Genomic DNA, 17,677 nt, shown 5'->3' with positions numbered 1-17,677 from the left:
GTCATTTCATTGTACAGAGTGCTAAGATGCATTGTCAAGGGTTGGAATTTAGTAAAGCCTGCGCTCAGGCACTAGCAGTTTCACCCACCATTGCTTTTGTGCCGATCATCACTTCGAATGTCAATGCAGTGGGAAAGGCATGTAATATGTAACGTCTTGGTATTATTATGAGCAGTTTTGACTTTATGGACCACCTGAGGGGTGGGTCTCGAGGTCTGCGAGTAACGCTTCGAGAACCTGTGGTGTGGAAGTTGGACTGTGGACACAAAGCCAGTGCGGAGCTCTGGTTCCATCAGTTAATACGCTGCCCGTGGGACCCGAGGGAGGCCACTTAGCCTTCCCAAGCCCTGTCTTCTCATCTAGAACATAAAGACATGGCCATCTTTATGACTGTTGCGAGGACTGATGGGAGAACTAAGGAAAATATTCCTTCTTTGGTGCCTAGTCTGTACTAGGCCCTAGTAAAAGTTATTTTCCTTTCTTGGGACATTGCGATGGCATTGGGGATGGGAGCTTGGGGCGAGGTAGAGAGAGAAAAAGGAAGGGTCAGTTTGCTTTAGGACGTGCCTGCAACCCAAGCCCTTCTTTCTGGCTTGTACCTCCTGGAGGAGGGGGGAGAAGAGTGGAAAGGGAACAGCAGGTCTTCCTGGGGCTCTTTATGTGGGGTTGTCTTAGGGTCTCTGGACCCATCCATTCTCTGTGTGTGATCCAGTGTCATTGGAGCTAAAGAGCCAATTTCTCTGAAAATTAGCAGTGTCTCTGATTGCTCTCATCTGCTGGGCATTGGGCTCTTTACAGAGAATCCTTGTTCAGCCTCAGAGCCCTCCATGCTTCACAGCTGGGAAAGCAGAGCCTCAAGGATGAGGCAGTTTTTCTACTAGAGCTGTGACCTACTGAAAATCTAAGTGTAGTCTAGGACAAAGTTCTTTTCTTTCCAATTCTAAAAAATAAGAGAGCATGATTTTGTCACAGCCAAGTGAGATCTGAAATCCTTAAAACCTAATTCACTTTAATTTTTTAAAATCAATATTAATCTGATAGTAGTTTGAAGACTGTGACCAACTCATGCATGTGAGACACTGGCTTCTTTCTTTATCACATGCCTCTTCCTTACTGCAGTCTTGCAGGTGGAAAAAACGCAATGGGAATTTAGCTTTCAGAAAAAGAGTCCATGGTTTTGACCTGCTCATCTGGTCATTTGTCCCTGAGGTTAAATGTCAAGCCCAGGTGTGTAGTGATGTTCCAGGCCTGTCCACAGGAGAGCTCCTGCTAGCTCAGTGATGCCAGAGGCAGAGTTGTCTCCGTTCCAGGTCCCAGGCCACCAGCAAGGACTGCTTTTCCAGGATGGAACTGTGCCTTTACATCTGCAAGAATAAAATTTCAAGTAGAGTGGTCCTGTGTTTTAAACGACCTTTTGTTCTCCCTGCTTATGGTCACACTTTGGATTTGGGGTCCTCAGACTGAGCATATTGATAGACTTTCTCTGTCCCCAGGAGAGAAAGGACCCATGCATCTCTGAGACGGAGGGGGATGTTTGTATTTCTCTTCCTCATCATGTGTGGTTCTGTAAGATATGTGATGGTGGGTCTGGGGTGCAGGATGTGACCCCGTCTCGAATTGGAGTGTCCATGGTGGCTGAAGGGGTGCTGACTGCACGTGGCTCCTTGTCGAAGTTTTGCTGCTTCCCAGCACAGTGACCTTGAGCAGGTCCCTTCACTTTGTCGAGTCCCAGATTCCTTTATAAGCTAGGGCTTAGGGTAGGTGCCCTTCATCTGCTGCAGGGGGTGGTTGATTGTGAGGCTTTCAGCACCTGGGAAGTTCCAAGTGGTGTTCAAGGGCAAGAGAACACTGCCGAGTGCCCAGCAACAGAGGTGCTGGTGGAGGAGGACAGGACTTGCAGTGTCAGAGGACGGAGGGCCAGCCCCTCGTGGTGCCCATGAGCACTGGCTTTCCAGTCAGACCACCTGCGTCGGAGTGTCCACTCCTCCACGGTGTGGCCTTGGGCAGGTTAGCTAACCTTTCTGTGCTTCAGTTTTTTCATCTGAAAAATAGCCATCAAAATAACTTCCACAACATTACCTGCCTTTGAGGTAATGATAAAGCTGAAGTGCAGAGCTGAGCTTCTGGCCCAAGGGAGATGGTCAGTCCCGGGGAGCTCTTTATCAAGGTCAGGGCTACAGCGGGCTTTTCCTGTGTATGAAAAAGTTAGTTTTCAGGGAACTTAAGGAGATGTGTGGTTTAGTCAAAGGCTTGTAGCAAAACCTGTATTTTAAAGCAGCTGTCATTTAATGGGATAGGGCGGTAGGTCCTAGGGCAGCCAGTCGGAACAGGACGGCACCTCCCTCAGCGCGGTGGGTGTGCTCAGTCAAGGGGGCCCTTATGTGAGACTCCCCTAGGTTCTTAGGGAGAAAAAGGGTGTAAGCTGGTGGTGTCTTCTCCACGCTCTGAGGGTGCTGGTTGTGAAAATTCTCTAACATTCTTGGCAAAATTGCATTTGAAGCATTACTTTGATGACCTTGACGTGGGAAATAAGACAGACAGAAGCTAAAACAGTTCCTTAGATGTCTTGGATTACTCTGTTTTAGTTCCTGAAGAGACCATTTGCATGTGTCTTCTTGAGCAAAACAGGCACAGGTGTTTCTACCTGGTTGACCTGGATGTAAGGCCCGTAGCAGATGTCTGGTCAGGTGTGCCCTAGCGGCAGATGAGTGGACTGGGGATCAGAAGACCTGGGTCCTAAGCCCCAGTCCTAGCTCTGCCACGACCTGCTGTCGGACCTGGGGCAAGTCCCTTCACGTTCCTGGACCTCGGGTTTGAGACCTGCAAAGTGGGGAAGAGGCTGGTCATCTTGACCTGCTCGCTTCACCTGGGGCTTCTTAAGGCTCAGATGAGAGGATCGTGGTAAACTGCTTTACAGCCAAACTACAAGTAATTAACGTAACAAATGGGTGCTGGTAACCACGCTCTGACCCTCCTAATGAAATATTTTCTTTCTCAGTGATGTTACAGCCTTTCGATTATGATCCCAATGAGAAAAGTAAACACAAGTTTATGGTTCAGTCTATGTTTGCTCCAACTGACACTTCTGATATGGAAGCAGTAGTAAGTACTGAATGCTTCTTATTTTTTTCAGTAATTAAAAGAAATGATTAGGTGCAGAATTGTGGGTGCATGCATTTCAAAATGTGTCAAAATTGATTTTAAAGGGGAATGGTGCCTTCAAGGTTTGTGCTTTGACTGCCTTTATGGTTTTTCTGAAACTTTGATTTTAACATTTCATGTAACTTTGTAGAACACTTCTTTTCTGACTTTTGTATCTGGTTTCCTTCAGCAGTTCCTTGTTCTGGTGGATTGTGTCTTGAATGGTCTGAGGATTCTCTCCCTTCACCCCCCTCCCATCCCCCCACAGAAAAGGACAGCTTTCATTATAGAGAACCTTCCTACCACATCTTCCCCATCCTCCAGAACCCAGAGGGATGGGAGAGAGTTGAATACTAAATATCCTTCAACCCTTTAGGCATTTTTTTTTCATGCTTGGTTCTGGTAAGCATGATTCTGGGTTTTTTGTTGTTGTTGTTGTTGTTTTCCCCAAGAGTCCTTCATTTTTTTTTTTCTCCCCCCTGCTTAAATACATGTTTAACTCCGTCTCTTAATTTTGGTAAAAATAAGATGACTTCATTTTCATAAAATAAATAATTGATATATTACAGTTGGCCCTTCATTTCTGTGGGTTCTGCATCTGTGGATATGGAGGGCCAACGGTCCTAGCATTTTATGTGAGGGACTTGAGATTTTGGTAGCCATGGGGGCGGGGCCCTGCAATCAATCCCTCGTATTGATTTTTCTAGAAGAAGATGATAATGGTAGTTCTTCCCCAAGGTTTCACTTGAATAAATCAGCAGGCATCCTGGTGCTGTGAGTGTGAATCACGATATACTGATAAACCTTAAAATCCACAGCACCAGTGAGAACAGACTGTCTAGCCCTCACAGTTTGGAAAAGAAGGGCAGGACTGCCTCAACATTTTCACCACTTTGCAGTTTGCCAACTGAAACTAAGAGACTGAAGTCATCCGAGGAGTGCCTGCAAATTTGAGTTAGCTAGGAGTCACACTGTACTGCTTCTTTTCTTTCAAAGTTTTATACTAAGTGCTGTTTCATGCACAGCCTACCTTCATGTCCCCGTGCCACCACACAGCTGCTGCTTTTCATCTTAGAAAAGCATAACTGACCACCTTCATGCATGTTTAACTTCTGGGTAGGAAATGAAGGGTAAGCTAGATATTTGGGGGTTTCAGAGAGATCAGTGAGAGTAGTCTTCCTTTAAGATTCCTTTGAATAGGAATGACTATTGAGACATTCACTACTTTTATTTCCTGGAACATGATGTGTCACTTCATGTTACTTTGTGTGATCAAGGAAATGTATGGCAAATGCAAAATATGGAATATCCAAGAATATATTCTGTTTGGCTTTTGCTGCATGGCTTGGTGAAAAGAGCATGGGCTTGGGTGCCTTGGGTGTGAAGCTGAGTTCTGCCTTTTACTAACATTGTGGCCTTGGGCGATGTTCATTAACTCTCTTGAGGGTTTGGTCACGTGTAAAATGGGGATGAAAACCTAGTTCACATGGCTGTTGTGGGATTAAATGTGCTGTGTATGTAGAACACTTGGCATAGTGTCTGGCATCTGGCAGCTGTTTTATCTGAGCACTGTTATAGGCCAGGCACTCTATATAAATAAAGGTGAATTTTACTTCCATGATAACTTTTATAACAGTTAAAAATTTTTTATATGAAATGTACATTGTTGGAAATTTTGGAAATATACAAATGAACAAAAATAAAACTAAGTGACCTGTAATTTGTTTATACTAAACCCAACCACTGTTAATGAGAGCCTTGTGCTTTTTCTTTACTTTAAAATATTTTTTTTTTATATTTTGATATACAGAAAGTTGACAAAATAGTAGTGCCTACTCACCTAACCTTTACTAAGATACACCGTTTAACATTTTGCCACGTTTGCTTCGTTGCTGTCATAAACTTCCTTTTTTGCTGAACTACTTGACTGTAAGACACAGACTTCATGACACTTCACCACCTAACTGCTTCAGGCAAGGACAGTCTCTTACATAGCCACAGTCCTATTATCACAGCTAAGAAGCTTAACATTAATTCAGTAATGTTTAATAGAGAAACCCATACCCATATTCACCATTTTCCAGTTGTTCCAAAAATGGCCTTTAGTTTTTCTTCTCCTAGAGCACCCTCAACCTTTTTACAGTCCAGGCCAGTTGACTTGTAGAATGTCCCACATTCTGGATTTGTCCAGTTATTTCCTCATGATTAAATTCAGGTTAAATGGTTTTGTTTTCTTTTTTTTTTTGGCAAGAATATTCCCTAGGTGGTGTCATGTATGATGCATCATATCAGAAGGCGTTTAATGCTGTGTTGTCCCTCTTTTGGTGACACTAAGTTTAATTACTTGGTTAAGATGGTGAATGCCAACTCTCCCCAGTGTCAAAGCACATTTTCCCCTTGTGGTTAATAGGTAATCTGTGATAACTCAGAGTAATCAGATACTTGGAGACCACATGAACATCCTTCTTGCTGGCAAGCAGTCTTTCACTTGGTGATTTTTGGCGCCCAGAGATGATCCTTGCCCGATGTTCTTTTGACACACGCACGCAGGCACACGTACACTGTGTGTGTGTGTGTGCGCGCGCGCAGAGGAACAGACTTAAAATATTGCTTGTAGTTTCTTCACTTAATATCCTGCGAATTTTCCCCATGTAACTGAACACTCCTCAGTATCCCTTGAATGGCATGCTATTCCATTGACTGTACCTGCCATGGTTTATTTGGTGGTTCCCTATTGTTCGACATAAAGACTATTTCCCATTTTTGGCTCTTGGTACTGTGTTGCTCTCGCTGCCTCCTGCATGGTTCTGGGGTGAGGGTGGGGGAGTTCGTTCCTTTTTCTGTATTGCAGCCTTCCTGCTCTGCTGGTCTATAATTATCAGAACACCTGGAATTCCTGTCCTCCCCTGCCAAGGGGAGGAGGAGTAAGCCAGAAGTGCATCATCCCAGAACATGGATTTAGTCAGGAAGATGTTACTACCAGCAGGCTGAGGCAGTGGGGGTCAGCCCAGACAGCGGTGATCACAGAGAGTGGCCTGCCAGTTCTTGTGCCCTGTTGGTAGTTGGCAGTGTTCTAAAACCACTCCCAGATAGCGCGTGCTTACTCTCTCTTAAGAAGGACGTGCCCTGCGAAGTAAGTTGTGTTTTCTTAAGGAGAGCCCAGATGTTCTTAGGCCATCCAGTTGCAGTTTAGAAGATTCCTCTTGGTTCAGAGGTGGTCTTCTCTGTCCCACGTGCTTTCCATAGACGGGCGACAGGAGGAGCCCTGGTGGACTTTGAGGAGTCAGGCGGCAAGACTGGGGTTTGTGAAGAATGATAAATATTCGGGAGAGCAAGTGTATTTAATCTTGTCATGTTAAAAATACTGAAATCTCAGCAGACTTAAGTTCTTTATTTGATATACATTAGGGTTTTCTCATTAAGAGTATTTTTCTGGAATTGTCAGTTATAGGAAGAAAATTATTCTTCCAGCAGCTTTATAATATCCTGATTATTAAATTTAAATTGTTTTAGTGGAAGGAGGCAAAACCGGAAGACCTTATGGATTCAAAACTTAGATGTGTGTTTGAATTGCCAGCAGAAAATGATAAACCAGTAAGTATGTTTATAGTTAACAGTAATTGAATGTTGCAAGCTGATGCTTATTTGCATACCATCTCCCACAAAACCAAGATTTAAGTTGGCAAATTATTTTCCTTCTTCTGATGTATGAAGAAAAAAATAAGCTGAAGTTAACAAATAAGTGGGCCTTCATGAAATCTGCCTTTGAGAGACTTGCAGAAAGACAGCTAATTGAAACATTTTTTCCCTTTGAAAAGTGCAACCTGTTGGCTGTTGAAATGTCATAAATTCCAAAGAGCTTCTTTGACTTGGCAAAGTTATAGGTTGCTATTTAACAGTGGGTAAGACCAAAACAGAATAATTTGCCATTTATCAGGGTGCTTGGTGGGCAGGTGGTGGTGAGCTCTGAGGTTCTGTTGTTTCACAAAGTGCCGCCTGTAGGCTTCTCCGTCTGCACTTTCCCTCAGCACCACCTATCTACCCCTTGAACCCCACCCACCTCTTCAGTCAAAATATGCTTTTAGATTAGGATTTCTCAACCTCAGCACTGTTAATTAACACTTGGGCGGGATAATTCTTTGCCGTGGGGGCAGTCCTGTGCCTTGTAGGATGTGTAGCGGTATCCTTGACCTCTGCCCACTAGATACCAGTAGCACCCCCTAGTTGTGACAACCAAAAATGTCTCCGGATATTGCCAAATGTGCCCTTGCTGGGGAAAATCATCCCCTGTTGAGAATCACCCCCTTTGCTTTCCGACCTGGTGAGGGCAAGGAGCGACTTCCTCCAAGCTGTCAGCTCACTTTTCTCTGTGTGAAACCCAAGGGATAAGCCTGTCGTGGCCCTGGCTTGTGACCAGTTGGAGAGAGAAGACTGTATCTGTAATGCTAATGTGGACCTCCCTTCAACCTAGTCAAAAAACTTATAATAAATTGTATTAAAAACACAGTTTAAAACACATGCAGAACATTCAACCACCCTGGCTGTTAACAGCTGGAGGTGGGAAATAGAAATGTTCACCTTCTCCACATTATCCATAGCCATCTCCAGGAATGCTGATGCTTTGTGTCAAAACTACGTAGCATTTTCTTTCTGCTCAATAATTGACCACTATCATTATCCTGTTGGTTTGAATGGCACTGGTCTTTTTTTTTTTTTTTCCTTCCCCCTTCCCATTACACGTTCTGTCCTGGGAAGGTCAGTTGTGGACGCTGTGAGATCTGTATTCTGGCCCTAGCTCTGTGCTAGGTGATTAGCTCTGTATGTTGGGGCCTTGCCTTTCAGGGCCTCACTCCTCTCACTTGGGAGACGAAGGGTAGAGCACCTAGTTGTCAGTTTGCTGCATGGAACCCCCAGGGCAACGATCCCCAGTTATTTTATTTTCCCAACACACCTGAGTGCTTCCATGCCCTCCCCCCACTTACTGATTCATCCCCAGCCGGTCTCCAGAGTGTGTCACAGCACAGTCTTGGCCGAGGAAATGGAGGAATGTGGTGCTTCCCCAGACTGAAATATTGTAGACACTGAGCTTACTGCACCTTCATTCCATCTTCAAAGTTTTTCTAAGTTCGTGAAATAAATCGCCCTCTGTGTTACGTCCCCTCTGGCCTTCTTCCACCCCCGCTCAGCCAGTCCTGGGGGTGTTCAGATCTTCGTGGTGACAGTAATTTGTGGCTGATAATTCCTGAGCTTGCACAATTACAGTATGCTAATTTTTGCATGGCAGGAATTTGATAGTGCAGTATGCACGGCCCCTTCTCTCTTTCTTTGAAGTGTTAGTCTCAGCTGAACTTCATTATTTGCCCTTATCCATAATTTCTGGAGCGCAGTTGCTTTAGATTATTAAGATACTAGATAAAGTGATCCATTTAAAAAGTAAATGTGACATTTTACAGTGTGGATGAAACACTACCACGTGTGGTGTTTGCTGAGAACTACTTTACTTTGCATAAAAAAGTCCTTTATTACATAGTTGGTGACACTTGGGCTTTCATTTATTTCTGAACAGCATGATGTAGAAATAAATAAAATTATATCCACAACTGCATCAAAGACAGAAACACCAACAGTGTCTAAAGCTCTGAGTTCTTCTTTGGATGACACTGAAGTTAAGAAGGTGATGGAAGAATGTAAGCGGCTGCAGAGTGAAGTTCAGAGGCTGCGGGAAGAGAACAAGCAGTTCAAGGTAACAGCATTTTATTTTCTGATCATCTACAGGGAACAGGGGCTTTTTCACTGTGATCTTGGGTGGGGAAGTTGATGGACCCCGGAATTTGTAGAGTTGTTTTATATTTGCACAATATAAACTCTTGTCACCTTGTAAAAAAAAACAACAAACAAACAATCCATTAGTGTAAATTGAAATTCAGTTCTGAGACTAAAAATAAAACAGCAGTGGTTATCTTGAATTCACATGTTCAAACCCCACTCCATCCCCACTGGATGAGAATCTTTTTTAAGTGGGTAAATACTGACCTGTACTGTGTTTTAACACAGGCATAATTCTGATTCATGAGGATCCTAAATAGGTCTAGGCAGTAGCGTCTCATCCTGCTGTTAACGCGGTGAGGAGACTGGAGATGGGAAGCTGTCGCCGTACATGGGTGGAAATTACAGGGAACCAGAGTCTCCAGCTTGTGGCCATTGACCCGGCGGTTGGCATTGGCATAGGAGGGAGGCAGCTGCACTTCTCTTGGCCTTGGAGGCCTGCGGTGTTGTGGAAACAACCAGCCAAACTTGGACTCGCTGTGAATATTTGTTAGTCACGGTGGCTCCCAGGCCTCTGTTCATAAGACCCCTTTAAGGCCCCTTCCAGTGTTAAAAGTATGTCTGTTTCATACACAGTATTAAAGAGAGCATTTCTGAACGTCTGATCATAGGGTCTTTTGTTGCAGCTTAAATCTCGAGGCCGATCTGTTCTCTTCATCGTGATCATGTCCCCCAACCACATGATAGGCTTTTTCACTCTTTCACTGCATAGCACCAGGTACACGTCATAAATTCGTGGCAGTTGACTTTTCCTTCTCTTAATTCTGACAAGGTAGTAGATACAGGAGGGCTGACAGAGTTTGGGAAATGGCATCATCTTCTTTCTTTGCAGTAATCTTGATTTGCCTCATTCAGTGACTTCTTTTAGTAAGGAGTAAATTATGAAGCTGACACACTACTTTTTGGCTAAAAATCTAAGATACGCCTAAAGCTTCTCCTTGAATGTATTGCTCTTCAGAAACAGACTTCTGTGCCATTTAAAGTGATAAATAGGTAGAAATAGCTTCTATATAAACCCAATAAAATAAATGCTGTATTGCTGTGCCCATTTTTTTTTGAAGTTAATCGAATAGCACCAGTCATTTATCACCGTGCAGTCATAGTGGCCACGCCCCGTGAGCAGAGTGTCTTTAAAATATTATCAGACCAATCTTGACATTAGAAGATTCTTTATCTTGCCAAACGCTGATTTCTTGTTTTGTGTTGTTTCATCCTTCCGTTTGGCCAGCACATTTCCTGAGGCCCTACCGCGTACCCCACTCTGTGGCTACAGACACGGGCAGTCCCTGCCCTTAAGATAAGCTCCCTGTTAACCAGGGTAGCCGGGGAGGCCCCGACACGAGTACTGATAACCAGTGTGATGAGTGGTGCCACCGAGATGGCCATGAGTGTCACGGAAAGTCTGCTCGATGGGTGGGATGCCTGTTGTCTTCAAGACCTGCTAGGCACTTAGTGAATGTGAACGAACTGAAGGAGAAGAAGAGAAAGTGCAGCTGCTGTGTGGGCGTCAGGGATGAGTCGAGGGATGACTAGCCGGAGTAGGAAAGCCTTGGTGTGTGCCCCGTTTGGGGACGTGGAGAAAGAAAAAGTTTCTGTTCTTACAGGTCTGTGTATGCGGGGGAAAATGGCCAAGTTATCTTCATGTGTATGAGAAAGATCGTCACTTCTTTGGTGGGAATTCCATGCATTAAGTAGAAAATGTTTGAGATGCACGTATCAAGCTTAGTTACGTCTTAATATTACACACATCACAGTTTTGATCAGCAGTCTACCTGTAACTCATCAGATTTCAACTGTATACAGAGCTCTATCTTCGAAAGCTTCCAGGTCCCCCACTTGGTCGTTTCTTGTGATTCTTTTCTCTGAAGAGTTTTTTTCTGTAAATCATGGGGAACCAGGGAGTCCCCTGCTTAGATGTGTGGTATAAAAAGGTACCCAGCAGCATTGTGTAGGATGGATGGGAGAAAAGAGGGGCTCCTGGCAGTATTTTCCTGGTGGCCTCAAGCCAGTGTCTTCTTCTCTGTAGGCTTGTTTCTCCATTTGCAAAATGAGGAGGTTGGACCTTATCACGTGATTGAGTCTGGGCATCACCGCCCCCCTCCCCCCCGCATCCCCCAAGCTGTACAGTTGACTGCTGCTCTGGTGCCTTGGACTGTCTTTGAAACGTGTGTTTGCTCCCGTAGGAAGAAGATGGACTTCGGATGAGAAAGGCAGCGCAGAGCAACAGCCCCGTTCCTGCGTTAGCCGCGGCTGGGAAGGAGGAGGGCCTCAGCACCCGGCTACTCGCGCTGGTGGTTTTGTTCTTTATCGTTGGTGTAATCATAGGGAAGATCGCCTTGTAGAGGCAGCAGGCAAAGGATGGTAAATTGGATTGATGGCGCCGCCATATCATGGGATTTAAATGTATCATAACCGTGTGTAAAAAGTTAATGTATGATGACATCTCACAGGTCTTGCCTTTAAATTACCCCTCCCTGCGCGTGTGTGCTGCCGCACGCGTGCACACACACACATAGAACATAAAATAACAATCTTTTAGAAAGTTTAACACGTATAGTAAATGATTGGGGGAAAAGAATGATCCTTATTAATGACAAGGGAAACCGTGATTAAATGAGACTGGCATGTTGTACATGTCATTTTAAACACTTGTAGCCTTGGTCCCCGTTGCCGATCACCTCTCTTCCAACACGACACTCTTCCTTGCCTGTTGGTGCTGGCCCTCGGGGAGCTGGAGCCCAGCGCGGTGCGGAGTGCATCCCCCCCAAGGCGTCCTCCCCACGCGGCTCACTCCCTCCGGGCTGCTCCTCCATGTCTGCCCCGGCCGTCAGTTCCCTGGGACTGATGGACAGAGTCTGAGGCCGAGAATAACGGCGCTGTGGCAACATCGGCTTTGCTCGTCACGAGTGGGAGGTGTATGTTGCCTGAGTGACCCAATACTCTGGAAATAAAAGTCAGTGAAGGCTTTGTTCTCTTAAAGGGACCAAGCTAGATAACCATTGGTTCATGTCGTGAGATTGAATTGTTATTCAGAGATGTTTAATGCATATTTAACTTATTTAATGTATTTCATCTCATGTTTTCTTGTCACAAGATTATAATTAACTCTGTGGCCTAAAATCACCTGTGCTACCTAACACTGCTGGGTGAAGCTGGCATTGCTGCTGGAGGTTCTGGGCTGTACACACATATGGAGGTGCGGCTCATTGGAATGTTGGAGAACAGCTGCCAGGAAGTGGTTTTCTGTGCAAATAAATAACAACTCTCATAGGGAGGGAAGTGCTTAGTAGTGGCAGTCAACTCTAGGTTACGCTTTCTGTGGGGAAGGGTAGCCGATCTCTGTACTGTTCTTCTTTCTCTGCTCTTCAGCCACCACTCACGCTTCAGCACACGTGCCCCAGTGTGGCCCTGACCTTCCCCGTGTGGCCTTAGCTGGGGATCAGGGCAGGTGAGTCAGGCAGCGGAGGGGTGAGGAGACAGGGAACCGGCTCGGTGGGGTTGGGAGGGGGTGGGAGAGAAACGTCAGATAATCCATCAAGTAGTGACTGAGAGTTTGTGAATTAATTTTATGCCATAAAAGACCGATCCAATTCTGTTTGACTATGTAGCATCTTAAAAAGAAAAAAAAATTAAAATAAAGCCCCCAAATTAAGAGTTCTTTTGTCATTTTGTGACTTTTGCTAAATGGCGGGGGGAGGGAGACATTATTTTTATCATTATTGTTTTGTCATTGGAAGGTTGATTTAAAAATGAACCCTATCGATGAGAAATAACATGTTTACTGTACATCCTGAGAACTCGTGGTAAATGTTGAATAGACCTAGTTCTTGACGACACACCCATGGCGTGAAGCTATGGAAGGCCGGCTACCCGGTTATAAATTAGTCTCCAGTCTCTATTCCGTGTGGACCCAGGTACTTAGGAAAGGGAGTTGAGAAGACTGAGCTGGGAAGCATGTGCTTTCTGCTGTTTTCTCTAAGTGGAGTAAAATCTATCTGAGTGTAGGAGTTGCAACAAATTACTCTTTATGTGGCTACTAATACCTCATGATCTTGAAAGGAGAGTGATGGGGGGGGGCTCAAATAGTGCCTGGGGGTGCAGTACAGTCCCCTTCCTCTAGAGCAGGAGTTGGTAAACATTTTCTTAAAGGATGTTGCTGTGTGTGTCATTAAAACTTTATTCACAAGAACAGCTTGCTGGGATTTGGCCCGTGAGACTGGAGTTTGCTGGTGCCTGTAGTCGAGTGACTAAGTTCTCAAAAAGAGTGCCTGGGACACTTGTGTTTTAGGTCTTTGGAAGTGACTTAGTGTTTCGTGTACATCTAGAAGGAATTCAGCTTCTCCGAGGATGGTGGCATTTTGTGTGTAGCTAAAAATCAAAATCTAAAATCTAAAGTTGTCTCTTAAAACTAATCATCCTGTGAAACCTCTTTCTGTTTTAGGGGCTAGGACTTGGTGAGCACCTGTTGAACTTTTTGACTGAGTGGAAGAAGGGAACATCTCCCCCCTGCCCCAGGGAGAGGAGGAGGGTGGTGATGGGAAGACCGGACAGCATGCCAGTGACCCTGGTCAGTGAAGAGTGTGCCAGGAGAGGAGAATGTGTGTGGAGCAGGGGCCGCTCTGGTTCAGGGACCATTTTAAGAGCCATAAACACTCAAGATCTCGAACCTGGAGAAGCATGCACATTTTTTTTTTTTAATTTTATTTATTTTATTTATTTATTTTTGAATGTTTTGGGTCTTCGTTGCTGCGCGTGGGCTTTCTCTAGTTGCGGCGAGCGGGGGCTACTCTTAGTTGTGGTGCGCGGGCTTCTCATTGCGGTGGTTTCTCTAGTTGCAGAGCACGGGCTCTAGGCGCGTGGGCTTCAATAGTTAATGGCTCGTGGGCTCAGTAGTTGTGGCGCAGGGGTTTAGTTGCTCCGCGGCACGTGGGATCTTTCCGGACCAGGACTCGAACCCGTGTCCCCTGCATTGGCAGGCGGATTCTTAACCACTGCGCCACCAGGGAAGTCCCAAGCATGCACATTTTGGGTGTCTTTTCTGGAAAATGAGAGTAAGGCAGGTAGATGGATGTGCGGTCCTGCCCCGTGGTCTGTTCTGTCCTGAGAGGGTGAGAGTCAAGTCACTGGAATAAACTGGCTTAGAGCGAGCCAGGCTGAAGCTGGTTAGGGTGCTGGCCGGGAAGGGAGCCTGGGCGGGCGCAGTCAGGCTGCCCCGGTGCCTGCTGCCCTGGTTACTGGCTCACGGCACCTCGGAGAATGGTGCCCTTGTTTTAGAAATACCCGCCACCGGGCTCGCAGATACGGGAGAGATGCAAGCAGTAACAGAGTCCTGTAAATTTTTATTGATTGAATTTAAAAATTGATAATTTAAGCTCCCTCGGCACCTTACAAAATACCTGAAAGACCAGCAGGCTATGTTATTTGTAGGTATGAGGACCCGGCTTTGATTTTTTTTCTCCTCCTAGTTTGCATGTTTTCCTTCTCTAGTCTTCTAAACTGCTGGCACCAGTGCTAATAAATACTGATAAAATCAAAATTGATTTTTACCAGTGGACAGTTTATGCCTAGAGAGACGGCTTATACCTACATAACACAGAAGGGGGAAAAATGAAGAACCTCCAGTGATCCGTGAAAACCTAAAAGCTTTCAAACAAATCCCAGGAACAGAATTGCTATCGGAAGATATCAGTACTGGACTTGCAGGCTGTGTTGAGTCAGATATAACTGAATGAGGTGATAGCTCAGAGCTAAATAGCCGTTCAAATTAATTTGAAAACAAGCTGTGTGTGTGTGTGTATATATAGCATATGTACCATATGTAAGTAGCTTAACATTTTTCAGATGGTGCCTATATTTTTTGCACACAAAAATCTTTATATTTGCAAACTCAGAATCCATGCCAAAATAGAATGCCTTTTGTCATTTTCAGTTCCTTCTCCAAAGAACTGGCCCAATTACAAGTTTCTAGTTGTGGGTTGTTTGTGAAATTCTTGATTAAAAGAAAAAAAAAAAAAAAAAAAGAGCGAGGTGGGACTTGGGCTCGGAAGTCACCTTGGACGCTTGAGTGACATTTAACCTCTGAGACCTTGGCGGGTGGAGGGGCCGCTGCTCCCCTGCTGGCGATGGCAGTTCACTGACTGGCGTCTCGCTGGGGCCCTGGGGCGGGAGCGGCCTCTTCCTGTTGAGACGGTCGGGCTAGAGGAGGAGGAGCTTTAAATAATACATGGAATTATCAGAGTTCCCACTCTGAGGAGGCCTGGCTCCGTGAAGCTTGGGCCGAGGCTGCTGCTGCCGAGAGATGAGTGGGAATGGGGTTGTATTCAGAAGATCCCCTGCGCGGTAGACGGAGGACTCCAGCTCAGGGCACGCGGATCCGATAAGACCCGAAAGGGCAGCTTGGGACCCCGTGTGCCCCACGTGAAGCGGGGTCCCTCAGGGTTCCTGGCCCGATTGGGTTCGGAGAAAACTTACTAGTCTTTTTAAAAGCCTTCCTCAGCCAGAGCTGCTTTGACAGTAAACCTCTCAGAGAAAGTCGCTGTTGTTAGGACGCCCTCCCACCCCGGGCAGAGCATCCGATAGGTTCACTCACTGACTTAATGCTCACGACGACTGTGATGGGGGTGGGGGCCTGAGGGCTCTGGTTTTGCACGTGAGGAAATGAAGCCTCCAGGAGGTTAAACTGGGCAGCTTTTTAGAACCTCTCATTTGGAATGAAGTCAGTCTCTGGGAAGCCTGCTGCGAGGGCCTAAATCGCCAAGACGCTGTTTCAACCACAAAAACCACTCAGAGGAGCAGCGAGAAAGGCCTCGGTGAATTAACGGGCTGATCTCAGCAGCGCTGACCTTCGTACACCTTTCAGGTGTTTGCCTTCATCCCTTCTGCGGTTATTTTAAAGATAAAGTAGACAGAATCAGGACTCTCCTTCAGATGCTTTTTATTTTGCTTTTTGAAACTAAACACACTTCAGACAGTGAAGCAATGTGTGTTTTCCATTTTCTCACTGCCTGAAGATCTCTGCATGATGCTCCTGGGGAATGAATTTGGGAGCTTGAGAAAGAAAATTACTAGCTTGTCTCAGCGAGGTGATGATGAGAAGGCTTTCTAGGGAGGCTTTACAAAGCTTGTATATTAAATGGGAAGCGAAGGCAGTTCATTAAAATTGGTATCACAGAAGTGGCCTGCTGAGGTTTACAGCAGCCGAGCCGCTGGTCTCAGACCTCTCCCCGAGTTAGCGCTGTGCTTCTCCGGGAAATCGCCGGAGGGAGCCAGTAATAGCGGACCCCGGTGAGGAGCCATCAGCGGACAGGCAGGCTGGGCATGCTGTGAAAATGGATCTCCAGCGAGGTTCACGGACCCTTTTCCTCCCGCGCCCGAATCTCACCAGCCGCGTACCTAGCACACGAGGCTTGGCCTCCAGGAACAGGAGTTGGGGTGCACAAGACCCTACACCCCCGTGCCGAAGGACACGGACCCCACTCTGCTAGCTACGGCCCCGCCACTGAAAAGCGAGGTGTCCTTTTTATTGTCATTACAGAGGTATTCTGAAAAATTTAGAAGACACGAGCACACACAAACAGTTGTGTGTAAGAGTTAAAAGTGAAACCAGTAGAGGTGGATGAGAGGTTGTCTCAATATAATTACTTCAGGTTTTCTTCTTAGTGGAAATAATTCATTAGAAAATGTCTGCATCCAATCAGTAGGAAAGGAAGAAAGAACTAGCAACAAAAATATAGCTGTTATCTAACATGCCATATACATTTGCAATTTATGATACCTTGGAATGTTGCCACAATATGGATCACTTTGATTAAAAGATGTCAGATGAATAAAACAGTACCGTGGGATAATAGTTTGCTGCTGCTAAGTAAATGCTCATGTTTGTTTTTAAACCAGGAAACGTTGATCCTGTGACAATACCCTATTACAGTTTCTGTCTTACACCGCAGGGTTGATGTGTATTTAACCATCTGGCTCAGGGAGGGTGGGTGTGACTGGTGCTCGCTCCCTGTCCTGCTCACTTCTGCATCCTGAGCGGCAGGAGATCCGCTCGGCTCCCTCCGGGAGGTGCAGCTGCCGCCCCGGAGGGTTTCGTTTCGCTGATACCCAGCGCCGAGTCTGGCCGAAACAGAACAGGTTACTTTTTGTTTGTTTGTTTCCTTCAGCAACTGCCAACTAGGGGAGACAAATCAGATATCTTAACCCGATTTCATGAAGGCTTAGTGCTAACAAGAATGCATAGCTTTTTGTGATTTAGGATGATAAATTAGCGTGCATGTTTCTCACATCGACTCGACGGTTTTCCATGGAATACGAAGAGGTCTGGTTCTTTTTATGAACTGGCTGCCTGCATTCCCATCTGTCTTTTGTATTTTAGAAGTAACTTAAATTCAGCTGTTAACCTCTAGTGCAGCATTCATTTAAAAATACTTTTTTCCCCTTGACAATTTTCTTTGGATTCAAAGGTCAGAGTTTACTGTCTGTCCTGCTGAGACCATGTGTACAAGAACTGCTTCTTGCTTTTCACCACTCCCTCATTCAGCAAACGTTGATCAATTTACCTTCTCTGTGTCTGATCCTGAATGAGATGCTGAGAAATTACTCAGTGGGAAAGATTGTGTTTTTGTGTTTTTCATTCGTAAGCAGCCTCAGTAAGGTGACTCACGCTGCTACATAGAAAAACACAAAATACATTTGGTTCTCTTTCTTTTGC

The 17,677-nt window shown here is 45.5% G+C and overlaps 1 protein-coding gene across 1 annotated transcript in view; it reads left to right on the top strand.

Moving 5' to 3' along the window:
• The window catches only part of VAPB (VAMP associated protein B and C), a 49,104-nt gene extending 36,483 nt beyond the window's left edge, over positions 1-12,621 (top strand). The window contains exons 3-6 of the mRNA XM_061208243.1: positions 2,999-3,102; positions 6,655-6,735; positions 8,708-8,884; positions 11,151-12,621. Coding sequence (XP_061064226.1) covers positions 2,999-3,102; positions 6,655-6,735; positions 8,708-8,884; positions 11,151-11,309 — 521 coding nt within the window. The 3' untranslated portion in view covers positions 11,310-12,621. The remainder of the gene's footprint in view (positions 1-2,998; positions 3,103-6,654; positions 6,736-8,707; positions 8,885-11,150) is intronic.
• The last annotated feature ends 5,056 nt before the right edge of the window (positions 12,622-17,677 follow it).

This window comes from Eubalaena glacialis, chromosome 13 (genome assembly GCF_028564815.1).
Source record: "Eubalaena glacialis isolate mEubGla1 chromosome 13, mEubGla1.1.hap2.+ XY, whole genome shotgun sequence".
In the NCBI taxonomy this organism is placed as follows: Eukaryota; Metazoa; Chordata; class Mammalia; order Artiodactyla; family Balaenidae; genus Eubalaena; species Eubalaena glacialis.
Note: the sequence above shows the minus strand (reverse complement) of the source record. Positions and strands in the feature narration are given on the sequence as shown.